The sequence below is a fragment of the Patiria miniata genome, unplaced genomic scaffold, assembly GCF_015706575.1.
Source record: "Patiria miniata isolate m_02_andy unplaced genomic scaffold, ASM1570657v1 HiC_scaffold_13, whole genome shotgun sequence".
Taxonomy (NCBI): Eukaryota; Metazoa; Echinodermata; class Asteroidea; order Valvatida; family Asterinidae; genus Patiria; species Patiria miniata.
The window spans coordinates 14001157-14028522 of NW_024037051.1; the positions used below are offsets into that span (position 1 = coordinate 14001157).

The following is a 27366-nucleotide window of genomic DNA, read 5'->3' on the forward strand; positions in this document are numbered from 1 at the left end:
GGTCGACTGATTTCGCGCATTGTGATTGGCCAACGCGCTGCAAACTCTTGGAGGCGCACTATTGGGAATCGCCCGTATTGCTTTGTCTGCACGTACGCCCCATGCACAAACATATCCGTAAACAGCCGACATGCAGTAAGTCGGGGCACACTTATTACTTGGTTTCTTGGTTGGTTCATCTCCTAAATACTCCGCGTGGGAGTCTCCTAAATACTCCGCGTGGGAGTTTATACAGGAGGCCAGAAACACCGGGGCAAACCCCTTCTCTAATAGCGGTAAGTGTTTACTGGGTTCTCTTACGTGCATTTATGCAACACACGGGACCTCCGGCTTAACGTCCCATCCGCAGGACGAAGCGCATGGTTAAGTGCCTTGCTTAAGAGCACAAGTGTCCGGCGGGCTCCAACCCACGTCACTGTTGCCTCTGAAACACCAGAATATGAGTCCGGTGGTGCTCTTAACCGCTAGGCCATGACACTCAATATCAAAGGGAGTTGCAATCGTGCCTGTCGGAAAAAATGAAAACAAAGAAGTATTTTTTTAATAAAAATGCCATTGACCCTTGTCCTTGGAGCAAGAAAATGAACTCTGATTACTTCTAGACCACCATCAATCGATTCCTTGAAGCTTTTTATCCACTTGCTAGATAATATATATCTTAAGATTTCCAAATATTGGGTCAATATCCAAAATTTAGGGGGTGGGGTCTAATATTGAGCCATAACTCCAAAATAAAATACCATAATGTCTGCCTCTTTTTTGGCTACTAGACGACTTTGGGGGAAAAAAAACATTTGTTTTCTGTTTATTTTGTTTTTGTGTGCACTCAAAATCCACTGGTATGCTCCACCACGGGCCGGTCAGCCCATGTGGGTAACATTTTGTGTGGGTTTTGTTGCATGACGTGCAACTGAGAAGTCTTGAATTCACAATCCATTGAGACTTTGACCGCTCTGGGAACTTGGTAACATAAAGCCACCAGTATAACGACAGGTTCAGCCGCACTTCAGACAAGCTATTTTATCAATGAAGAATGTATTCTTTAGATGTCACAATTTGGTTAGAGAATATCATTGAATTTGCGGGATTTTGCGTACACTTTAATATCTTAACAAAATGAGAACCGAAATGATACATGTTGTTTGAAAGCATCTGCGTACTTCAACATGTATCAGTTTCTAATTTGAAATGCAAAAGATTGAATACGTCTCCACAAGGTTATCATGAAACAGATATATGTATTTTACCTAAGGTGTTTACGTCGCAAAATGAAGTATTGTATATACGGGATATTCAGTCCGAATTTCAGCCCATCATTAATTTTGGTTAAAATAGGAGCATTTTGAAACTAGATTTTCACGAATAAAATTTTAGTACACGAGAACAAAGACATGACTCCACAAGAATACATATTCGAGTATGTGTGCCAGATACACACAAAAGATATGTGTCACCTGATTCGGAATAAGTGTTTCCACGACGGTGAGCGTTGTGAGCTCCCTGCTGTCATTCCCGTGGTTCGTATTAGTTTTCAAGCGTTCAAATTCGTTGTCAGAACTGACATGTGTGTTCGTGTTTGGGCCTCACACATCCTAAATTAAAGTTATGCCATTTGGTTTAACTGATGAGGTAAAGGTAAAGGAGACGAACCTGTGTTCACAGGAACGGAGTGCCCATCTCTCTTTCATTAGTGATTGGGCCAGACTCATATGTTGCTGTGGGGGGATCGCTACACCTCCTCCACAGCGAGTCTGTTACCTTCCCAGCATTGAATAATGCCGGTATCCATTTAGCACCTGGTTTGAGAGGAGTAATTGAGGTAAAGCGCCTTACTCAAGGGCACAACACGCATTGCCACCGCGGGGCTCGAACCTACAACCTCACGATCATGAATCCTGTGCTCTACCGCTAAACCACACGTGCCCGTGGTCAAATTTAGCAGTCTGTTTGATTTAGGCTTATTTGCATATAGGAATCTTATTTTCGTTTTCATATCCGCGCATTCTATTTAGAATTTTCTGCTTTCAAAATAATGGGAAACGAGGGCAAGATGCGAGATTTCTATTTTTTCCCTTTTTTATGTTCTTTTGTTATTTGCTTCATTCTAGTCTGTTGACAGTAAGCCAATGAGCAAAGTTTTCTCAAAAACGTCATGTTCAAAGAACCTGTCTTTAATCTAAAGAAGTAAAAATGTAGGCTAGTTGTAGGAGAAAATTGAACATTGTGCACGAAAGTCGACGTTCGAACAATAAACGTATAGGCAACATTAAACTGGGAAAATCCTTTTTTTAATCGTGTTCACAATTTTTTTGTTATGCGTTCTTAATTTTACCATGCATTTGCCCTTCTATCTTCTAGATTTAAATGACGATCCTGGTTTTCTTATATCTCTGACCTTTTTCTCAACGAGGTCCTAACTTGATCTTAAACATGCTTCATTTCAGTAACATGTGCTTGTTTTTATGCAAAAAAGTGATCAAAATATGGTCATTTGTGGCTGCTGCTATGTAGCCGTATCTTGTGGGGAAAAGTATTAAGCATTTTCAAATTGGAACAAAGAAACAAAGACAAACAAAGTAATCACATAAACCGGTTTCGAATTCCTTTGCTTACATGTCACAAATGTTGCTTAATGGTGAATTTGAATTCCAAAAATGACCCAACGTGAATTAGCTCCTGCAAATTTGAAGAATGATAAAAATGTGATGTTTAGCCCAGAAAACAAAAAACGGGGAAAGAGGCGTCTGTATAATTGGGCTAAAAAGCAGGTGGGTGCCTAAAAATTCAAGGAAATTCCAAAATTACTGGTAAGAAAACATTTTGACGTCGACAGTATTATTGTAAGCAACAATAATCTTTTATTTTGTTCGTAAGGCAACCCGTCGCCTACTGTTTAGCCCAATTTACCATGAACACCACATTTCCCCCTCCCCCGGTATTTTGGCATATGATCAATAATTTTTCATTTTTCACATAATTCACCTTTTATTTTTGTCAGTAGATAGAAGTTTGTGCCAGTAGATAGAAGTTTGTGAATTTGAAGCTCATCAATACTGACCTTTGAGAATGTATGAGTAAAAGGTATTTGGGCGCAACTTAATTTAAGGTATTAATACTAGCCATTTTGTATCTTTATTATGTCCTTATCCGGTCTCTGATATTGATTTCCTTTAGAAAATGTTATTCAAACAAGGAAATGTAGGTAGAATTCCAAATTCTGTTGCAGTTCGTATGTGTGAGTTTCACTTTAAAAATAGAAGTATTTTGCCTGGACTATAATTAACGAGACAGGAGATCAGTGCACAGTCCGCTATACAGTACGCAGTACCTATACAGATGTGCGTGTATATCAAGTGTATTTGTGCAGGGTCACTTTGGTATTTAACCTCAATGCAGGTTAAATTTCTACTTCTATGCAATTAAGCCATAAGGTTCATTGTGCCATTTAGTTTGTGCGTTGGTGCATATTTTATTAGTTTGTTTGCACAGAAAAAAAACCTTCCCAAGGACGAAAGCCAATGCTTTCACGGTGGAAATAACCAAGTCTGTTCAACCGTGGGCGGAGGTGAAAGCGGCCATATCGCGATCGCCACTACTTACTGATTCGTGTCCTCGCCATAAAAAACACTCTACTCTCTCAGTGCGTCGGTGTGACTGGATAGCGTACAGAGAGCCGCAGAAAAAAAGACAGCTACTTGGAGCCCCTCGTGGAGATCGGTTGGTGTTTAGTAAAGCGCAAGTTGCCGCCTTATTATTGTGACTCACTTTTGTAACATCGGGTAAGTTCACCTGGTTTTCTTTTCTTTTTCCACCGGACTTCCAGCTCCATTGACCACGAACGGTTCACAGGTTTTCAAACGTAAATATATGTATCTGAACTGAACTGAACTGAACTGAACGTCGTGGCTTTTGGAATGCCGCACACTGAGTTTCAAACCTGCACTGTAAAAAAACAAGTTGGGCAAAAGGGTTGATTATTCGACCAACGATTGGCGAATAGTTAACACGTTCAACATATTGCGTTGTTTATATTTTGCCCAACAAATTATTTGCCAAACATTTTTACATTGTAGTTTGGAGTTTAATTAACGTGTGATTCAGGAAGGGGTCAATGTACATTGTATATTAGCCGATAGCTTAACCGATAGAACACAAGACCCCGGATGTCATGACCGGAATTGTAAACAGGGAGGAGGTCATGACATCGAAGCCCACAGTGTGGGGGCGTGTTTCATTGTAATTACTGTTTACCGTAACGGCCTGAAAAAAAAATCCAGGTAGGTATAGGTATATAGGGAAATAATTTTATTTTGTACTTTTTTTCATTTAAGTTCTGCATGCCCATAAACCATGCGTGTTCTTTCGCAAAAAAAATGTATAAAAACATTATTCAAGCATTCAAGCATTCAAGATACTCAATCGATACATTTCATTCCAAATTAATTCGTACCGTCCAGGCGCGGTTCTAGAACCAATATTTTTTTTTTTGGGGGGGGGGGGGGAGGGGGGCTAGCACGGTGGATCCAGAATTATTTTCAGGGAGGCGTGCTGAAATGTAGACCGGTTATTTTTTCCAGACACTTAGGCCTCGGGGGGGGGGGGCGCTCATGCCCTATTTTCAATGGGGAGCGCCAATAAAATCCTAAAATCATTCACACTATATTAACTAATGCACCCTTGTCACGGCTATTTCTTTTTAAGGAGGAGACAGTTTGCATGTACATCACAATCCTTTTTTTGCTAATGCAATTTTTTTGGGGGGGCTAATGCAATTTTTTTTTTACGGAATTTACCGCGCCTGGTACCGTCCAAGGGTTCTCCACGGGATTTTTAAAAACCTCAGTGTTGGGGAAGTTTTGCTGTGATTTAACAACCTGCGAAGCCATGGCGAGGGGTTAAACATTTTGAACTTTAGAAGCTCTCTTAGCTGCTGCATTTTAGAGCAAATTTGGGGGCTCTTTAACTTAAGAAATTTCCTTTAAATTCTTAAAGTGCGATTTTTCGCACTTTTAACACAGGTATGTTTGTGTCAAAACATGGTCAGTTTCAAGTGTGGAATATGGTTTATGCCCGTGGCAAATTATTAAAAGTACTTGAAATGTTTGAAATTTGTTCGTTTAAAATTATCAATATCAACCTTCAAAATGGCAATAAAAAGTTTGAGGTCATCAATTTGGCCGTAAAAATTCCAGGTCGGTCGAGTTACCGTAAACACACCATTTTTGTGTGTGCCTAACCTGAAGTTGATTCCGCCGCGCTGGAGGAGAGTTTTCATGAACGCATTGTTTGTATGCATGACCGTCCACTGACCCCGCCTGATTAATTCCCCATGCCCCCTATTAGTGGGGCTGTTAAGGTCAGATATGTGATACAATTGTGCACCTTGTGACTAAAGCATGAAACTTCGCACGTTGGTTCTTCATGCCATGAAGAAAATTTTCAGATGTGGAGACATTTCATATTTGACCTCTTGTGACCTTTGAGAGGTCAATTAACTTTCATATGACCTCAGTCTGCGTCATAGGTCTTCAGGCCATGGAAATAGTGAAAAAATATCATACTTGACCTTCGGTGACCTTTCAGAGGTCAATGACCTATATATACAGTATTTATAGTTATTTATAAGATTAACACTTTAAACCCCAACTTTTTCAAGACCCAACTCTAAAAGTTAGGTGTTGATGCTATGAATAGCATTTTCATATGAAGGGCATTTCATATCTGACCTCTGGTGACCATCAAGAGGTCAATGAACTTTGTATGCCCTTTTTATAGACATTTATTAGATTTACTATTCAAAACCCCACTATTTTATGATTCAAGTCTAAAAGTTGGCTTTTCGTGACATAAACAGAATTTTCAGATGTGTGAGCATTTATATTTGACCCTTGGTGACCTTTAAGAGGTCAATAAACTTTGCATACCCTTTTTGCCGCTATTTATCATATTTAATATTCCAAATGCCAATTTTCCATGACCCACTGAAGTCTAAATATAGTTTTAAAAAATGTATTTTAAGTATTATTCTACAGCATGTCATGAATTCAGACCCTAAAGACAATTTTGTTATGACCTCTGATCTCCATTTCCCTTATTGAAGGGCAGACAGGGGCGCAACAGAATACAAGAGGTCCACTGGACAATAATCAAACTCCAACAGTGACCAGTGGGCTTGGTAAAAGGCTAAACATGATTTGACCCATACCACAGAGTGTGATAAGTACACAAGCTTACGTGACTATTGTTAGACATTTGTACATATTACATTGTGTAAAGAAAGTCCAACAGTATATCCCAGTCGCAACATGTTGCGTCTGCCAATTGAAAAAAGGAAATGGAGGTCAGATATCACCCCAAATTTTTTGTGGGATTTGAATTCATTACATGACTGTATAATAATATGTGCAATACCTTTCTTTTGCAATATGGAGGCTCCAGTCACGAAAAAGGCGTTTTGACGAATAAGTATGAAAAAAAGCGAAAAATACTTTCATTGACCTATCAAAGGATACCAAGGGTCAGATATGATGTCCCCATGTCTGAAAAATCCTTTCATGTCACAAAGAGCTAACTTTTAGACTTGGGTCAGGAAATAGTTGGGTTTTGAATAATAAATCATATAAATATCTATAAACAGGGCATACGAAGTTTATTGACCTCTTGAAGGTCATCACAGGTCAGATATGAAATGCCTTACTTATGAAAAAAAAATCATAGCATGAACACGTAACATTCACATGTAGACTTGGTCTTAAAAAAAAGTTGGGGTTTAAAGATTAAATCATTATAACGATAAACATGTATACAAAGGTCATTGACCTCTGGAAGGTCTCTAAAGGTCAAATATTTTTTTGCTTTCGCATCTGATCTTTATTTTCATGGTCTGAAGACCTATGACATAGACTTGGGTCATAGGAAAGTAGTGTTTTCAAGAACAATTGTTATAAATAGTGTATTTAAAGGTCATTGACCCTCAAAGGTCACAGAGGTCAAATATGAAATGTCTCTACATCTGAAAATTTTCTTCAGGGCATGAAGAACCAATGTGTGAAGTTTCATGCTTTAGTCACAAAATCGTATCACTCAACAGCCCCACTATACAGGCCTTACGTGTGCCAGCTAACAACGAGAGGAAATTTGGAAATAATACTCGGCGTGTCTCTGAATGTTTTCAGTCTCTGGCAGGAGCTTTTACATGTCACTTGGTGGTCGGTCAGTCTGTCCCCGGGAAATTGACCAAAATATGCCCACTACATTCCCCATCAATTATAACTTCCAAATTTCAATTCTCAAAAACATCAAAGTACATAAATTAAACACTTAACCAAAATTGTTAGTTACAATTCGGAAAGATGTTTAAGAGAAATGTTTGTAAACAGAGGCAAAATATGTGCAATAATGTTATAGTCACGCTGTATTTATCACAAATCGCTATAAATCTAGGCATAAATCTAGAGTATGGTGTTCCATATGTTTGATATATTTCATGCAAGACTTTCTTGTCGAGACGTACAGAGCTTAATGTGCGTGCTACTCGCACTCGTTCACTTTAATAGTTATTTGCGGTCTGCATGTTTTCTAGCGCACATACACACCAGTGTTTTAATTTCTGTCAAATGTTTGAGTTGGGATTTAGTAGCAGTCTGGTGACCACGTGGTTTTGCAGGATGGAGGGTACCACAAGTATGGACTTTGAGTGATTGTCCTTCAAATGAGGTGGTTCTTGTAATGTGTTTTGATGGTATAGCAAAATGCACCAACACTGACCAAACAACTAAGTAGTAACACCTTTGCTTCTTACTAATGCAGTGCCCGTTGAAAATGTGCCTGTTCGAAAAGGCCAAACTGCTCGGCCGCTGCTGCCGCTGGCATTGATTGCTTGCAGCGTTTTTGAAAACTGCTCATGAAAACAATGCAGACGATTCAATGGTGTTGTTTTCACAGGTTGAATGCACACTCACAGGTTGAACGCATATTTTTTACATGTGAACAGATTGTTCGGTCGATCAAAACTCGGGTACAAGCGCTGTGAGAAATGCAAATACAGGGCGTCGCCTTAATTTAAATGGAGGGTGTGGACAACAAATTGTTGACAGGCCGTCTGTACTGGAAGCTAGCCCGGGGTGGACACCATCCAACTTTTGGGGCATGTCGATCAGTGCCCCCAAAAGTTGGATGGCGTCTACGCCCGGGCCGCAATATTCAAAGTGAACGATCTTCAAACAATTATGGGAAGAAAGGTTGCGCCATTCGTCATTCGCTCGTACCCCCACCCTGCAAACAGGACGCTGGGAAGGGCTGACGAATTAACGCTCTGATTGGATAGATTTTGCGTGACATGTGACCTGCAAGTCGTCACGACCACGACCCTGCAAGGTTTGAAAGGCCGTTAAGACTAAGTCATTCATCTTTTATTCCTATTCATAAATGCGGCGCCCTTCTTTGGTTGATAAAGCATAACAATGTAGGAAAATCTGTAAAACGTATCTGTTTTGTAAATTTTCAACTCCTGTCAGTTGCTCAGGCTCCGTTTCGAATTCATGAAGGGTCGAAAATGCATATCATTCGACGCTCAAAATTTGTCCACATGGTCCGCAATGAAAAAGAAATCACATCCGGTGTGGTGTGTATGCATTTCTATGGCAAACTTTTCGGATAGTATTTGCGCGCATTGGCTAACCGCGGTCTACAGCTGCAGCCAGATGCTTTATACATAGGTCGTGATAAATTACCCAGAATGCCATCACCACTTCCTTCACAAGATTCTGTGAAACTCATCTGCCCTTTCCAGCGCCCTGTTTGCAGAACGAGGGTACGAGCGAACATTCGACAAAGCATATATTGGACAGGACCACAATTTTGCCAAAATGTATGGGGGTGTCACCCCAACCCTTCTCTAGTGGTACTCGTGTGTACACAAACCAAAGTATATTTACCGACAGGACGACAATCTTTCCGACAAATCCAATTGATGGGGGATTCACACACCCCTTCACTAGTGGCACTCGTGTATAATATATACACAACCTACAAAACTAAAGTATATATGCCGACAGGACGACAGTTTTGCCGACAAACCGATTGATTGGGTGGATGACCCAACATCCCTTCTCTAGCGACATCCGTGTGTACAATTAAACCAAAGATGGACGATGGGACTTTTCACTTCCCATGGTCACTTCCACGGTGTATCAATACAAACGTCTTTCCAACATGACTGCCCCATTTTTTTTTCGTTAGAAAAGAACAGAAGAGACTTGAAATGAAGGGACACGCCTGTGTGATTCTCTTGATGTGCCTCAGCTGTGTATGCGCGACGGCACTTCAAGGTATAGTACATGTTCAGGTGATTGTAAGATAGACCCTATGTAAGACTTAAAGTGGGACAGATAGGGAAATATTTGAGGGAATTGTGCCTTTGATGATACAGGCATGGCATTTGGCACACAGTCTTTTTGACCCTGTCTTTATCCTCTAACTGCGCTTTGTCTATACGATTGGGAATTAAACTATTCGCAAACACATGTATTTCCTCGTATAACGGCAGAAATGAGGAATTATACCAGTCTTGGTTAAGATGTAAAGACTGGTAGAGGTAACAAACATTGTATTGTGTTGTAGCTTGTTTTAAGCATGCCATTACACAAAAACAGACGAATTATTTATACTTCTAAGCATCAAACACAGTAAATGAGTAATAATGGCTTACGAGTACATGTATAGAACAGCCATACCATAAATATTCAAAGGACGGAGACATATTAAGTATTATATTAAATAACATTAAAGGTACAATTCAAGTTTGCGTTTACAAAATATATGACGAACATCTTAGAGAAAACATAACAATAACATTACACAACTATAACATTTGTATGTCTATCCACTTTTTTGACTTGGTTTGGATTTCACTTTTTGTTTACTTTTCTCAGAGAAATCGGCCAAAGATGAGTTGCTTCTGGAATACCTGCGGCAATACCTGACCGAGTGTAGGTTTGCGTGATTGTTTGTATCTGTCATCTTTACTAATCTCACTTATAAGCATAGAGCTATATTAAATTACTAGAGTGCTAACTCCTTATTCTTGCGCGTGTGAAGCCGCTCTGGGCGCAGACACTTTGAATATATGTGCGTGTTTGTAGAACACAATCAAAATAGATGGATTGAATTTTAAATGTGTACTCTAAAAATGCAACGCGCAAGTAGAAGATACGCAAATATCTTAAGCGCGTCATGACGGTTCAACAAACGTCACGGCAAAAAGCATCTGCAGCGGAGGGACGAGCATACGTTGCGCTGTTTGCGTAGAGCAAAATGAAACGCTCACTTGCTGATCGTGCGTTTCGGTTTTGGGCGTATCGGTTTCGATGACGCACCGGTATGGAATACAAACTCATTAACGCCCTGATTACCGTGCGCACGACGCTTGCGGTGTTAAAGTTATAGTCCATCATTTGTAATTTGTGCATTTTGTTCGTTTGAAGCAATAAAAGTGCTCAAAATCTGAAGAAGGGTGCTGAACAACTAACCTGATGAAGTTTCAGCTCAGTTTCAGCTGTATATTTGGAGAAAAACATCATGCTAGGATCTCGATTTCAAATCAAAAATTGCTGAATCATGTTTTGAATTGCGCCTGAATTCAGCGTCCGAGACACATTCTCGCTAAGCCGAATGCCGCGCACTGATCCGACGAATTATAGCAACCGGGGGTGCGTGTGCGTTGTGCGTATTATTGCGCGCGCTTCGCTGCATAACAAAACGAACTACTAATTTAAATTTTCCTACGGTGCGTCTTAAGAAGCACCGTTGGAAAGGCCTTTTTTCGTTGATTACTTCAAAATGACAGCTTGCCAGAAAGAACAATTTCACAGGGAATTAAGTCCCTTTACTATCTTTCAGCCAAGTATGTTTTTCAACAATAATTACGCTAGCTACTTTTTGGATAGCTGCAAATGATGGACTCGGGCTTTAATATGAAGGTCTTCCGAAAAAAGTTCGAGTACAAACAAAAGAGGGACAACAGGACGTCCGAGGTGGGAGGTCGATGCTCGACTATCAGCCTGCACGTATGCAGTATACTGTTCCTCCCTGGGGATCTCAAATGTGGTCAAAATGTGCCATCTACTGACATGTACAAAGCCCATTACCATTAGTGTTTTTTAGCATTTGGTACTGCATCCCCAATACATTCTTTGGAGATCAGGGTTAAAGAAGCATGTTTCCTGGCTCTTATTTTTTTTTTAATTTAGTGAAAATTGTACTTCATCCCTTTTTTAGGCATTTTGCAACCCACTAAAAATGGGCGTTTTGCCTAAATTAAACACTCCCTGACAAATTGTCTAGCAGCTAATAATTCAAGTTTTGTGAAGAAATAATTAAATAACTAAATGTCGCTTTTGGACGAAATCTCATTCAAAAAATGAGTAGGTTTTGCATTTAATCTTGACAAAAAAAGGAAATAAAATTCTGCCGTACCTGTTTTATTACTGCTTTAATAAAAGGACATCTCTTCGTGGAGAATGAGCGTGCGACTTTTAAGAGATTCACAACAGAAATATCAGATGAAGCCAAACTGCCAAACACACTAATGTGTCACATGGTCACACGGACCTACCTTGATTTGTCATGGCCACATTGCCAAACATGTCCAAATATTTGAAAATAGAGTAAACTTTTAAAATATGCAATTCTTTGCCATGCGGAGTTAGTGTGTGTTCTCGGTTAATTAAAGCACACCCTTAAATGTATCCTTAAGCAGTGTAAAGACAATGGACAACATTAAAAAAAAGTTACAAACAAAACAATCCCTCTTCATTCCTGAAAGTCTGTGAAATGTTCACGAAAAATAGCACATAGATTTGTATAATTTCAGGCAGTTGTAGTTGGAAGCAGTCTCTGCCATTTCAGACATTGACATTTGCTTGTAGTAATTTAAATCTTCGGAATAGTTTTGGTACAGTCCAACTCTGAAACGCCATGTCTGGAAAAGGTACGTGTTAACCCATGCATCCCTGTACCGCGTCAGTCTACAGAAAACAACTGCTATTCTTTGTAAGGTACTGCCCAAAACCACGGAAAGTTCTTTTTATTATCATTTTCAGCAGGGAATCTTCTTAAATGTAGTATAATGTAATACAAGCGTTAAAGTTAATTCTGTCTCTCCCTGTCGGAGTGCAGTAAAGAGGGGAGATGAACCAGAAGCCGTGCCAGCTCAGAGGGGTACTGAAGAGCTTACCCGCGACTACAAACCGCCCAAAGAAGTGGACTTGCAGACGCTTCAAGAACTTGACGCCGATGACGAAACTCTGGTCAAGTACAAGGAAGCTCTACTGGGTAGCACTGCAGATGTTTTAGGTACTGTGCAAATACATTCAAAAAAAAAAAGAACAAGACAAAGTCTATATCTGAGAACAGAATATATAGGACCTTTCAGCGTTATGATTTTGTTACTGGTTTATGCTTTTCTGTGGAAGTGTATATGCGTGTAAATGATCGAAATAAAAAAAGAAAGTCATGTTTTGGATGACATTATAACGAGTCACAACTTTCTAACACAATTGGGCTGATAGTTGTGACTATCAATTTTGAGTTGAGCATGTTGTGTTCGTGAGATAAGATTATAATCTTCAAAATTTCAAAGATCTGAATAAAATCACATTATGACGTCATAATAATCTCATTTAAATTTTCGTCTATAACACATCCCTGTCCATGTACCTTCAAGGTTTCAACCCAATCGAACTTGTAGTTCTCTAGATATAAAACTTAAAATCTTCTTTAAGATGACGTCACCTGTTTGGTTTATGTTAATTCAAAAGCGCCCGCCTATGTGCGGCTGTGCGCTATATCTCTTTTGTTGCTGGCACAAAATGGATAAGCCAGTTGAATACGTATACATGTACTTTAGATGACCTTTTTAATTTCTTAAATTTCAGATGAAGGCGGACAAAATGTACTATTGAAGGCCTTGGTATTTGCTCCAGTAGACCACGAGGAAACTGTTCTGGATCTGACAGGTAAACGCAAAAACAGGGCAGTTCCACAGTTATATTAAGAGGGGGTCTTTCGTAAACTCTGTGCTGTCATTCTATAAATTCAAAGCATTGAGGGTTGATTTTTCGGGGACGTCTCTATAGTCCGAAGTCCCATTGGTCCGAAGTCCCATTGGTCCGAAGTCCCATTGGTCCGAAGTCCCATTGGTCTATACGTTCCATTGGTATAAACGTCCCATTGGTCCGAAGTCCCATTGGTCCGAGGTACCATTGGCCCGAAGTCAAATTGGTCCGAAGTCCCATTGGTCCGAAGTCCCATTGGTCAGAAGTACCATTGGTCCGAAGTACCATTGGTCCGAAGTCCCATTGGTCCGAAGTCCCATTGATCCGAAGTCCCATTGGTCCGGAGTCCCATTGGTCCGAAGTCCTATTGGTCCGACGCCCCATAGGATTAGGGTTAGGGTTAGAGTCAGTCAACCTGAACAAGTGGAACTACACAGTATTGTGACGAAACAGGGGTACATGTATATGAAGACTTGTGTAGGAGTCTAAGTCCTAGGAATTATTTATGAGCGTGATCTGGGACATTTGGTGCGTGCTTATAATGCCAAAGTGCGCTTGGACCAATCAGCAATAAATTGTTCTGCGTGATCAGGAGATTAATAATTCATGGTGAACAGTGACCAATCAGCAACGCGTATTGTGAAGGCTGTGCGCGAATTAGCATGCTTTAGCGTGGGGTCCTGAGATCATCTCGTGAGTTCGCAAGATGACGTCAATGTAGTAGGAACGCGTTCTGGTGCTGTTGCCAAGTTGCAAGAAGCCAAGCTTCGGGGTTCAGGGACGAGTCAAGTCGCGGTGCCGTTTCTGGGGTCTTCGTTGCTGTTGCGTACTCCCCGGTCGGGAGTAGGAGCTCATCTCTGACGGTGGACGCTCTGGTGCGGCCGGGTTCGGGAGCTGTAGCTCCGGGTTAGGTAGCAGTAAGCTAAGTGTTATGTAATATATATTGAGTGAAGTTGTAGCTCAAGGTCTGTCGACTGTCTAAGATAATTGGGGACAAAGATTTAGATGAAATCTAGTAGGGAAATTAAGACTGATTATTGTGTCTTGATTAATGCTAGAACAAAAGGGCAAGGAGCTGTAGAACTTGGTTTGAGAGGCTAGTGAGACTGTGATTCGGTGGTAGATTGCCTGTCGTGGGTTGGACACCATTCGGTGGGGTTTTACGACTGAGGCAATCATTGCCGTAATCATTGGATAAGCTTGCCTAACGAGTTTACTCTTTGCCGTGTTCTGAGCACTTGTGAAGGCTACCTGTTTCATTTGAGATTTATTGCACGTAAGGTATATATTGTATAACTCACTGTGAGGGTTACTGGTTTCCTGAGAGGGTTATTAGGACCGCTCAGATCGTGTGAGGGTTATTTGGATTACATAGTACAGCCTGCTCTGACGATAAATCGTGTTGAGGGTTACCTTTCTTGTGCGAGGGCTATATGTACATCGGGCTCATAGTGTAAATTGGGTTGAGGGTTACCTTTCCTCTGTGAGGGTTATTGGGACAGCTCAATCTGTGTGAGGGTTATTGGAAATGTGATAATAACAGGGATTATACTTGTATAAGTTTGTAATCATGTGGTGCAGTTGACCACGTGAGGGTTACCTAAGGCTAAGTTTACTACAAAGGGTGCAGTAACTGCAGTTGACCCTTGTTATAACTATTCTTGAATAAGTCCTATTGGTAATCGTCTTTGGAATAACTGTCTATGTGAGGGATACTCAGGTTCACCTTGAGGGTTACTAGGTTCACTGTGATGGTTACCAAGTTCACTGAGGGTTACCTAGGTTTGTTGTGAGGGTTACCTGAGTTCACTTTGAGGCCTATCGTCGCTACTTGTCTTGCTCTAATTACATTCAATGAATTACTCAATCACAAAACGGTGGTAAATCTCCACCAAACGAACAGCCCCATGGCTTAGTCCACCGTTCGTTAATTGTCCCCCCCCCTTTCGTATGGGTAGCCGCTCACCCGTTCGTTAGGCTAATACAATGTAGATATTTTTGTGGGATAATTGGTGTGGGTTGGAGTCCTGGGATAAAAAAGACCAGTCCCCTCGGGTTCCCGCCAACACCCGCCGGTTCCGCTACAAATGGTGTCAGGATCGGTTCCGCCACAGTATTCTGTTTCGAACCAATGGGACTTCGGACCAATGGGACTTCGGACCCATGTTACTTCGGAATATTTTTCTCACAGAAAATCTTTTGAAATTAAGCGCACATTCTGCAGAAAGGGCAACAAAACCAACTTCTGTTGGTCTGGCAATATTTTTTTGTCATTAGTAGGCATAACTCACGCTACCAGAAAAGGACAAGGCAAAACAATTATGAAAGTTGCACCACACTGCCCCATGTACGGCGAAGTGGTTGTCGGCGAAGTGACCGACACCCGGGTGTAGGTCGGGTGTCGGGTGTCATGTGCAAGCTACCAGTTCAATTATCCCCCCCCCCCCCCAAAAAAAAAAAAAAAAAAAAAAAAAAAACAATCGTAAACTTTCTAGAGGGATATTAATATTGGTAACTCACGTTATGGTAGGGATCTTACAATGCAGTCCGTCCACGTTGGTAAATATATAATATTTTGTTTGTAACTATATTCCCAAAATTGGTATAGCGAGGACACGAACGACAAATGCATTACAATGCGCCCTGAAAATCGCCAAGTTTGCATAATCGTCGGTTTTAAAGACCGTCCCCATTGGAAGATGGTATACCAGCCCCCTCCCCACCATTTTCTGATATAATTACGGATGCCAGAAAATGTCCGGAAAAAAGTGTCTATATTTCAGCATGGATGTGCGAGTGTCCCATGTTGCCCCCCCCGCCCCCCCCCCGACATCAACAACAACAACATTAAAAGCCAACCCCCCCAAAAGACTATTCGCATAAAAAAAATGAACCTTTCTCTGCCTTAAAAAAAGAAACTCACATTACATGTAACACTTTGTATGTGAAAAAGGTGCCTAAATAACTTCCAAACAGCCATATTTTTTTAAACAACCCTCCCCCTCCCCCCAAAAAATATTTAGTAAAAATGCACTTTACCATATTCTTACTTAAGTCCCCCTTAAAAAATAGTGGACTCGCAGGTGCCTGCCTAGGAGTTTAACCCTGGTTACGCCACACTGGTAAGGACTTAGCCTTGGCACGATCGCAACAAACAATTTTCTCGGGTACTTGGGCACTCCCTGTGACCTATGGGTTCTATGTACAACAAATTCTACGAGCTGCATTTTGACGGCTGAAAATGTACAGTGGGTTTTGTTAGGAGATGGGTTGATTTTTTTTGTTTTGCAGCAAGGTGTTCACAAAGGATTTGATAGCTCGGAATCGAACGATTTCTGCTATTAATTAACAGCCTTTCAATTGGTCCATTTCATAAAATAACAACAAATGATAGTGATGCTATGTGGCTTTAAACTCAAGGTTGTCTTCTTTTGAAATTGTTTTGGTTTCCCAATTTTCACTTGGATTGTCACTTGGATGTTTCATCCTCTTTGCTTTGTTCAAAGGTGATCTTTCTCAATTCAAGCATAGACCAATTGTGGTTAAGGAAGGCGCCGAGTACAAGATTAAACTCATATTCAGGGTGAGTTGATTCTAATTTATATTGTCAGTGCCTGCCTTTCAAGAATTGCATCAATGGAAATGCAACAGCCACATTATGGATCGCGCTATTGTGCGTAGCATGAAGATTAAAATCAAATTTAGGATTAATAAAATCAAATTCAAGGTGTCTCTGAGTAGATTCTATTATATCGGAGCCTGCGTTTGAAATATTGCATCAAGGAAAACACACCAACCAGAAAATTTTGGGGATCATGTTCTTGCTAATGTGTACACCATGGGGCATACTTGGAATTTTCTAAAAGGGAATATATAGACCTTAATCATTTGCAACAAATAAATACTGAATAATAGTCCAGGGCCCATGCGTCATGTGAAATCATGGCACCTGGTGTGCTGTCATTTTCAAGAAAAGTGGATTATTTTGTACTGACCATCATTGGAAAAAAAATGCTTTTTAGATTCAAATACTGCCCCCATTTTACCAAGTTTAATGAGTCCACATTTTGTTTGAAGCTACACATCCGTGAACGGGTGGAGATCAGCTGATTCAGTTCCCTGACAATTCCCCGTCCTCTATAAATTGGTCTGTTTCGTCTGAAGTAAGGTCAGGCAACTAGACTACAAGAACAGCTTTCGTTTTTTCTTTCTTTCAGCATCTGCATGTATAAACACAAACTTTAACAGGTCAGTTCAATGACGATATTTGCTGCAATATACTCCGCCCAACTACATTGTGTACATCCTTTCTGAAAAGTACAGCAAAAGCAAAAGTTGTGTATTTCCTTTAACTCCCAATGCCGACATAACGCCCTTTACCTTTCAGGCAGCTTGGCTGCACTTGCCATGAATTAGCTGCATTGCCATCAAATAGGCATCAAATGGTCATCAAAAAGGCATCACATTCTTTTAGGCATCATTGGACATCAAAAGAGTAGCAATTTGAGCAAAGTTTATAAAGAAAAACATTACAGGCGTACATTAATCAGTCATCAAGAAACATATAATTGATGTAAAATTTATGACTGCTGATGTTCATCTATAGCTCATGGCATTGTTTAGGCATCAATATGAGGTATCGGGAAGGCATCAGAAGTCATCACTGAGCATCAGGGATCACAGGCAGGCATCAAACAGGCATCAAACGGGCATCAAACAGGCATCAGAAGTCATCACTGACTGTCAGGCATCAAAGGGGCATCAAAGAGGCATCAGGAAGGCACCATTAGTCATGACTGACTATCGAGCACTGAGGAATAAAGAGGCATCATAAAACCTGACTGGCATTCGAGCATTGAGGCATCAACGAGGCAGCAGCAAGGCATCAAAATTAAGTCATCACTAGCCATCAGGCATCAAAGGGGCATCAAAGAGGCATCCGGAAATCATTAAAAGTTATGACTGAACATAGAGGAATTGAGGCATTAAAGAGGCATCGATCAGCAAGGCATCAGAATTAAGTCATCACTTGCCATCAGGCATCAAAGGTGTATCAAAGAGGCACCAGGAAGGCAGCATAAAGGCAGCAGAAGTCATGACTAACCATCGAGCGTTGAGTCATCCAAGAGGCATCAGCAAGGCATCAGAAGTATGTCATCACTAGCTATCAGGCATCCAAGGGGCATCAATTAAAGAGGAACCAGGTATTAGATATTATGACTGACAATCTAGCATTGACGCATCAAAGAGGCATCAACAACACATTAGCGTTAAGTCATCACTAGCCATCAGGCATCAAAGTGGCATCAATTAGGCACCAGGAAGGCATTCGAGGTCATGACAGACCATCAGGCATCAGCAAGGCATCACGAAGGCATCACGAAGGGATCATAAGTTATGACTGACCATCGAGCATTGAGGCATCAAAGAGGCATCACCAAGGCATCAGAATTAAGTCATCACTAGCCATCAGACCTCAAAGAAGCACCAGGAAGGCATTAGAAGCTACGACTGACCATCGAACATTTGAACATCAAGACAATTGTGTACAATATTGCATAAACTCTTCAGTGCCGCAAGGCCCTATTTCGGTAAATTGATGTATTCGGTAAATATGATGGGCTCATGCCATGTTTTTAATGGGGAGCGCCAATAAAATCCTTAAATCATTCACACTATATTAACTAATGCACCCTCGTCACGGCTATTTCTTCTTTAGGGGGAGACCGTTCGCATGTACATCACAATCCTTCTTTTTGCTAATGCAATTTTTTTTTTTACGGAATTTATTTTGGGGAGGCTTGACAAAAAAATTGGGGGGGGGGGGCTACAGCCCCCCCCCCCCTAGCCCCCGTAGAACCGCGCCTGCCTGACCTATATATACGAGCTGCAGAGAAACGCGCTCTTAGGGCTGTTAAAATGTGGGTCTATCGCAGGATTCTCCGCATTACCTGGAGAGACAAACGGACCAATGACAGCATCCTCTAGGAGCTCAGCACCACAAGAACCCTGCTCGCCAATGTGAAAACCAAGAAATAGCTTCTTTGGCCACGCGCGAAGGACAGGTGGTTTGGCTTGGGACATAATTGCTGGATACCATCCTGGGAAGAGGCGGAGAGGCCGGCCATGGCGACAGTATATAGCTGACATCCGCAACTGGACAGGTCTGTCGCTTGGGGCTGCAGCCCGATCGGGCAAGGAGAAAACATCTCGGAGGAATCTGGTGCGGTTGGCTGCCAGAGACGGGGAAGGCTAATCTCCGTTAGCGGAGGCATACAGAAGATCAAGGATGAGAGCGGCACAGGCCCTCGCCAGCTTGGGAAGGCCTTCACCTTGCAGTGGGCAGATAACGGTTGAGAATGATAATGATGATGACTTCTGCACTCAGGCGTGCGGTCCGAACAGAATAGACTTAAAGTAAGGTTTTTCGTGATTCTTGAATAATTGTTGTCTTTATTTTTTTTGGTCTGTATCCAATAAAGGTCCAACGTGAGATTGTCTCTGGACTGCGGTATTTTGAAGCTGATTACAGAAAGGGCATCAGAGGTGAGTGAATGTACGGACATGCAATTTGTCGCTCACCCGGTGTTGCATTTCGATTTTAGTCACACAATGACCCACATATCGTCTTTTTATATATTGTCTTCGGATGTTTTCATTTCATATTATGCGTTGTTTTTGTGGCCCCTACACTTACACTTACACTTATAAAGTGTCGTCTTTTGTGATTATTTGTTTTATTTTGTATTTCGTAGCTTTCATACATTTTTGTTTATTTTTTGTTTTTCATACCGTGTTTGTTCATTGTGTATTGTTTTGGTCGAATAAATCATAATAATAATAATAATAATAATATCCAGTCCAGTCCCAAGGCCTTTCACAAGCTGTTGAAATGACCTCTGACTAATGCATTCTTTTGTTATTAGTCATCCTCTACTACTTATGACCAAATTTTTAAAATGTATTTGTGATTTTTTGTGAATGGACTTGTAATGTACTGAACTTGAATAGAACACTGCATGGGTGCGCCTTTTTGTGAGAAAACACCCGTAGTACAGGGCAACCATCTTTTTTCTGGACCCCCCCCCCTCCAAAAAAGTCTCAATGTGACGCGACATGGTGCCCTAATTAATAGCTGCCTTTTCTTTGTTTGTGCTGAGGAACCATCGCAGTTAAGGGTATTGCTTAGGGATGCAAAATCCATGATCACTTGTAAATCTACTTTAATTAATGCTGAAAATGGATAGAACAAAATAGGGTGTAGGGAATTTCTAGAAATGCTTGAATTTTAAGTTCTAAATAGGCTAGAAGGATGTTCTGGCAATGTTTAAGACCGTACACATTGAAACACAAAATATCCACACACACAAAAATGTGCCCAACCTAAAAATTGATTGAAATTTTCATTACAAATTCAGTCATGTACCCACAAAACCCCACTTAGACCAAAAAGTAATACCTATGGCGATTTTAGGGACTTTTCACTTTTTGCCTCCCGGCCCATTGATGCACATGTGTGCAAGAATTTGAATTTGTTAGGAAACTGGTCTATTTCGAAGCCCCATACAAGGGCGGATCCAGAACAATTTGTTTGGGAGGGGCAAGAAATCTTCTTCCCCCAAAAAGTGGGTCCAAAATTTTACGGCGTGGGTTTCGGTGCCCGCTTAGGGGCCCCGATTTGTTTAGGGGGATTTTAGATGCTCTGTGTGCAATCTGAGGCAATTTCTGACTACTTTGTCCAATTTATTTTCGAGCAAAACGTAGTGGTGTACGCAGTAGCTGCCTTTTTACGACTGCGCTTTAAAAAATTATGGGCACTTTTTTGGAGAAGGGGGGGGGCAGGGAGCATGACCTCCGCCCCCCCCCACCCTTTCGACTGCAAAAAAGAAGTGATGCCAGAACCACCACTGATCAAAACAAAATATGAAATGAAGGATTTAACCAAAATACAGATAAAACTCATCATCATACCAAAGTATTGCTTTCACACAAAAAGCTACATGCAGTCAGTGATGCACTAAGACAAAGTAACGCCAGGCAGAGTGCTCAGCAGATCAACGGGATGTAGTGAGAGACTGTAGCATTTAGATTAAGGATGAAAATAGCGTTGCGAAACCGATCCCGCTTATACTTCTAACACCATTTGCGGAACCGGCGGGTTGGCGGAACCTAGGTGGACTGGTCTTATTTATCCCAGGCCTCAACCAACACCTATTATCCCCCCAAAAATATGTTTTGGCCTCGCGCAAGGATGACCTCAATTACCCTTGTTATTGCCTGAACATCCTGTTCTCCTTGTCAGTATGGTGCAAATTCAAACTTGTTGAGAAATTTATTATCCGCTCTGTTCACAAGTACCCCGTCGCCGGCAAAGACCATACAGTTTGGGGTGACCAACCGACGCCATCTTGCCTGACTGCAATTTTGGAAAACAAGCTCTAAGTGGACTGTATAGCTACATAACCGCACTAGACACGTCGTAACTTGCGACGTGTTTTAAGCCGTTGTCAAAGAACGTACGACGCGTTCAACACATCGCAACTTTCGTGAAATGGAAGATACGACGCGTCGCGAGTTGCGACGTGTTACACGTCGTAACTCAAGTTGCGACGCGTCGAAGCGCTTCGTGAAATCGGGTGCTGAATGCGACGTGTTACACATCGTAACTCGAGTTGCGACGCGTCTCAGCGCTTCGTGAAATCGGGTGCAGCAGATGTGCAAAAATGTATCACACACAAGGAACGGTGCGCGTCAACCAGCGAAATGTCCCGCCCATGGGAAGTTGTTGCTAGGTAAAAGGGCGCCCTCTTGTCGGCGCACGGAGCCCATCCCCAAGAACACATCACGACAGGTGATCGACAAATGGAAAATAACAAACCTATGAGCTTGCATATTTAAGCAGGGCTCGAAAGGTTCACGGCTGGTCAGTTGGACATTGCAGTCAGGCAGTCCAATTAATCATTTTCAGTCGAGCTGGTAATAAAGCTGGTCAGTCGGTCGGTCGGTTGGCTGGCTCCTCAAATCCAGGATATGCAAATAACATGTACAGTTTGAGTAAAAAAAAAAAGCGGAACGCCAGCCCCCCAAAACATATTTTATATTTGAAATAGTATGTAGCACCGAAACTAATAATGACTGGAAAGCTAATTTCATAGAAGGCAATTTTAGATTTAAAAAAGTACTGAAATTGCTCGAACCTTTCAAAGAATATTACCATTTCAATACGGTGACCCTAAAACTAAAAATGCGATTTCAAGAATAGTCGTCACAATTGTCTTCAAACATCATCAGCGATAAAACCTTAATTTAACACTCAAAAATATTAAACAAAGCTCTTTTGAAGGCCCGTCTTCTTTGCTTTATTTTAAAGTGGATTGTAGAAGTGATATTGTTTGCCTAAGCAGGGTTGTTAGTAAAGATATTGTGTACTAAAGTTGTTGACAGTTGTTAAAACAGGTATTCCGTGTCATTATCTTTGTTGTTCCAAACAGGACACAATATATTGCTCTCTCTTTTTGGACAAAACGCTTTTTAGGGTCATTGCGTTTAAATGGTGATATAGGCCTATTCTACGAACGGATTATGCAATTTCATTTTTTTTTTATCTAAAAGCAGTTTCTGAAATTGGCTTTCCAGTCGTTATTATTTTCGGTGCTACAAATTTTTACAATTTTTTTTTTGGGGGGGGGGTTGGATTCCGCTTTTTTTGACTCACCCTACATAAGCCAGAGTTATAATGAGTCACTGATTTTAGTGACTCGAGTCGAGTCGAGTCATTTTAAAGAAGTGACTCGAGTCGAGTCATGTCATTAGGTCAAGACGGTCGAATTGAGTCGAGTCGAGTCACAGTGTGTGGACGAGTCGAGTCGAGTCAAGTATTTAGCTCTAGTTAATTCGAGTCACAGATATTTGAGCACTATACAATCAATAAACACAAGAGAGAAGTCATTTTTTTAGCTTTTTAAATTTTACATTCGGGCTACTGCTAAGGGGGTGCCAGCTGATCGTCATTCAACTAATGGGGACACTGATCAAACCACGTATGTACATGTATATGTATACATTATTCGCGAACATTCTAACGTGACGTGAAAAAAACCGGCACCGGCGTAAGTCATTGCAAATATTTTTCGCAAAGTTTTGCTTATGTTCTTGGGATTCGAGTCTCAATAGCCTTCCTCGAGTCGAGTCATTCTGATGAGGGACTCGAGTCGAGTCGAGTCATTTGCTCGCAGAGACTCGAGTCGAGTCGAGTCATTTGCCCTTAGGGACTCGAGTCACCAAAAATTGTGACTTGAGTCGGACTCGAGTCGAGTCATTACAACTCTGGCATAACCCCAATCAACCACTTGTTCTTTGTAGTGGACAAGGCCAATTTTATGGTTGGGAATTACGGACCCAAAACGGAGGAGCACATCTTCCAGAGTCCCGTGGATGAGTTACCCGTGGGTATGATGAGACGTGGTGTCTACATTGTCAAGAGTAAATTCACAGACGATGACAAGAATATCTACTTGGAGTGGGAGTGGAGTTTCTCCGTTAAGAGAGATTGGGAATAAGATTATAGTGATGATTTCCTACAAAGGAAATTGGTCTACTGGAAGTGCGGTTTACTTGTAGATGATGCTGTTGGTTTTTGAAGGGGTACATCATGAATGTGAAATTCTTAATTGAATTTATGTTATCATGGTTCAGCAAGTATAGGGATTATGTTAGTTAAATGTATGCCACAACATATACAATGAATATGTAATTGATTTTTTTCCCAAAGTGGCACTTTTTTTTAGAAGGAATTAATTGTGGCATTAGTCATCAGCATTGCCAATGATGACTTTTTTTTAGTCTCTCAGAAAAAGGAACTGCATGTTTCCCCCCCGAAAAAAAAAATGTGTACATGTATATGGATGCCATCATCTATGTACAGAACAAAACAAATGACGTATACTTGTTTTGTATGAACATTGCCTTTTCTCATTTTATCAGAGCAACTTGTACAACTCTTTCATTTTGTGGAAGTCTATAAAACAACGCATTTATTAGGAAATACATTTTGATGATGCTATTTGTTGTAATCGCTTATTAAGTTACTTTTGGGAATAAATGATACATGTTAGTTGTATAGCAGGCTTTATTTTATCTTTGCAGCCTGCCTCAGGCTGTAATTAGACTATTTTGCCATAGATATAGATATTTTCTGTTGTTATATTTTAATTGTTAAAGGTTTGGTTTAATATATGGTTTTGCTTTAGGTGCATAATATGATGTTATATTTCCGCAATGATGTATGGCTTGTTTGCCATAGTAGTGATCTGGTGTCTTCTATGTTGTCATCTAATTCATGGAGATTTTGACCAAGCGCTTTGGGAACCTGGTAACATAAAGCCACCAGTATTATAACAGTTGCATGCCTACCACCTGGCAAGCTTTTTTTGTCAGCACTAGAATGTAGTTTCTTTAATGAAAGCATGGAATACATTACCTCATCAAATAACGATCAGCCCATGTTGGCATAAATCTCAAGATGAGGACAACAAACGAGGACCAAAATGACACGTTATTTGAAAGCATCTGTGTACTTTAACAATGTAGTAGTTTCCATTTTGGATTGGCGAAGCCCCCTATACCTTGGAAGTGGACCAGAGGCATGCGTATTGATTTTTGTGAAGCCCTTTCAAAGAAGTCTGTTAATGGTCATTGTCTATAAGCCATTTGCATTCTGCACACAAATGGTAATGTTATATATTTGGTTAGTTTTGAATCAATATCAGGTACAATGTAGAATAATTTTACACTGAAACTTTGTCTACCATGTCTATATAGAAAGTAATCTTGATTCTATAGTTTAGCATACTCAGGAACAAGTCGGTTAGGGTCGGTAGTGAGTAGCAAATGAGTAGCACTTCAACTTTCAGGGGTGTTTTGTTTGGTTTATTTAAAGAAACCTCGTGCTTCCCGTCATTGAACTTTAACCAAGTTGAAAAAAAGTCGAACATTCCATTTTCAAAGTGCTGACTAAGTTCAGCACGAAATCCAATCAGCACCTGCAAGTTATCCAATGATATTTAAAACTACAAAAGCCTATGTTACACAAGGCTCTATACAGGGAAAATCACCATCGTGCACTTGACAAAAACAACTTACAAAACTGTCATACTTTTTATATCAAGTTATCCATATTGGGCCTTTTAGTTTTGAAAATAATTTCAACTGGATTCAAGTTTTCTGTGCCTCTTCTGTTAGATTAGCCTATATGACTTAATTGGATGCAGTCGCAAATGAAAAGAAAGTCAATGTCTACCTTATACTCGTAATCATGTTTTAGTTTGGTACAGGAATGGATAGATAAATAAATAAATAATGCTTATATCTTTTTTGTGAAAGAGTGTTTTAATTTGTTCCATATAAGGTCTGCAAACATCTGTTTAAAATCTGTTAGTTGGGGACGCTAGTTTGGTGCACAAACAGCAACACCCCGCCCCTACATTATCGATGCTGATAGTGGCGGGTTTAATTATGGTCTACCCTACGAGAACTGACCCGCTTACCGTGGTCAACCGTTGGCTTCGCGACTGTCAGACCGTTGGTCTGGCGAAATATTAAACGTTGGATATGTTGGTTCGGCAATTCTTCTGGACGTTGGGCCATCAACGTTGGATTAACAAAAAACAAGTTGGCGCAACATTATTTCGCCAACTTTAGGCGACGTATCCCCCCATCCTGCCAACTACGCTCATACATACGACGCATTGTAACGTCGGCCCGACCAATTTTTGACGTTTGGCCAACGTCGAATACATGCAACTGTTTCGTCTGAACAATGTTGACAGCCGACGTCAAATATTGCTAATAACTTCTGAACAACAACGTTGGCAAATCAACCTCATAATAGTATACGAACCGATCGTCAACGATGGCATATTATAATAGCAGGCCGACGTCAAAAATTAGGCCTACAGACTTTTTACTAACTATATTGAACAACGTTGGCAGGCCAACCTCAAAATACAAACTGATCGTCAGTGTCGGCACAATTAACGTACGTTGGAAGGCTGTCCTCGAAACTGTTTACCGTCGTCACCGGCAGCTGTCGGCCGGCCAGCGTCATTACCGATCACCAAGTGTTAGCCAGAACGGGCAGGCCAGGCCGACGTCAGCAAAATGTTTGCATGCGACGTCTTTAATTAACGTAAGTACAACGTTGGCAGACCGACATTAAAACATATATACACCCGACCGATCGTCGACATCAAAATATATACACACCCGACAGATCGTCAAAGTCGGCAATAATATACCGCGGAACTAAAAACAGATCAGGGGCGTCAATCGCTTCTTAAAAGTTGGGGATATACCTTGATCAGAACTATAATGCGAGCGCGAAGCGCGAAGCCCCTACAGCGTGGGGGGGGGGTTCGGGGCCAAGTGCCGCGAAAAATTTGATTCTAGACACTCTCCGTGGTGCGATCTGAGGCAATTTCTGACCACTTTATTTTTTTTGTTAGCAAAAGACAATCATTTAAACCACATTTTCGAGGTTGAAGTCATTGAATCAGCTATATTCTGAGCTATAGACGTGGGGTTCGGGGCAGGCGCTTAAGAGGGCCCTGTAGGTCCTGAAATCCCTGGAAAACTGTTTTGGGTCGTTTACTTATCCTAATTCGAACATCTTGTTCAAAAGAAACCAACCTAATGTCTTACCGTTAGCGAGAAAAGACGATAAAACCCCGGGTGTTTACAGCGCACCCTACGGAGTACACTCTAAAAAAGCATTAGTCAGTTTCGACTAGAAACCAGTGAAATTCGACTAGCTATTCAGGGTCAGCTGGGTGCAACTGAAAATCAGGCAATCTGACTAGATATTTCCAGTCAGTATTAATATGGGGAAAAATAGTTATGCAAATAACTGAATTTGGAGTCGAACCCAACTACTTTTCAGTATGAAACTTTGCATGTTTAATTAAATTCCTACAGTCAATTTTCAATAACTAGGAAAACCAGTCAATATTTTGACTAAGTAGTTTTAAGAGTGTAAAAATACACATTTCCTGTCGCTTGGTCAATGTACTTTGTACGATACATGTTGTGTGTGTCAATACAGCACCGTGCTCGCGAGCAGTGACCAATCACCAATGCTCAAAATGAGGGTTCTACGGTCTGCAAAAGGCGAACACTTGTTTCAAACATTTGATATTGTAAGTGGGGGATTGACGCCCATGATGCAGACTGTTGGCGTACCATTCCGATTGTAAGTTTACACAACGTTGGCAGGCCGGGAAAAAAAATACCGTCACCAACGCCGCGTCGGCACAAC

General features: G+C 41.0%; 1 protein-coding gene across 4 annotated transcripts; it reads left to right on the forward strand.

Annotated features, from left to right (window-relative positions):
• The first annotated feature begins 3529 nt into the window (after nucleotides 1–3529).
• LOC119721361 (rho GDP-dissociation inhibitor 1-like) lies at nucleotides 3530–25421 on the forward strand. 4 transcript variants are annotated; one of them, XM_038191410.1, is made up of 8 exons: nucleotides 3532–3779; nucleotides 9246–9329; nucleotides 9933–9989; nucleotides 12178–12354; nucleotides 12936–13016; nucleotides 16562–16638; nucleotides 19538–19601; nucleotides 23418–25421. In XM_038191410.1, exons 2-8 carry the CDS (start codon nucleotides 9263–9265, stop codon nucleotides 23612–23614), a joined length of 720 nt encoding a protein of 239 aa, XP_038047338.1. In that variant the 5' UTR covers nucleotides 3532–3779; nucleotides 9246–9262; the 3' UTR covers nucleotides 23615–25421. The 4 variants fall into 4 exon arrangements, with proteins under 4 accessions (XP_038047340.1, XP_038047338.1, XP_038047339.1 ...); XM_038191411.1 differs by having other exon boundaries at nucleotides 9251–9329; XM_038191409.1 differs by having other exon boundaries at nucleotides 3533–3779; nucleotides 9241–9329.
• The last annotated feature ends 1945 nt before the right edge of the window (nucleotides 25422–27366 follow it).

Excerpts from the sequence above, each read along its gene's own strand:
- LOC119721361 (XM_038191410.1), top strand. The coding sequence starts at position 9,263 with ATGAAGGGACACGCCTGTGTGATTCTCTTGATGTGCCTCAGCTGTGTA. Across the intron at positions 13,017-16,561 it reads AACTGTTCTGGATCTGACAG|GTGATCTTTCTCAATTCAAG; the intron begins GTAAACGCAAAA and ends CTTTGTTCAAAG. Across the intron at positions 19,602-23,417 it reads TTACAGAAAGGGCATCAGAG|TGGACAAGGCCAATTTTATG; the intron begins GTGAGTGAATGT and ends TGTTCTTTGTAG.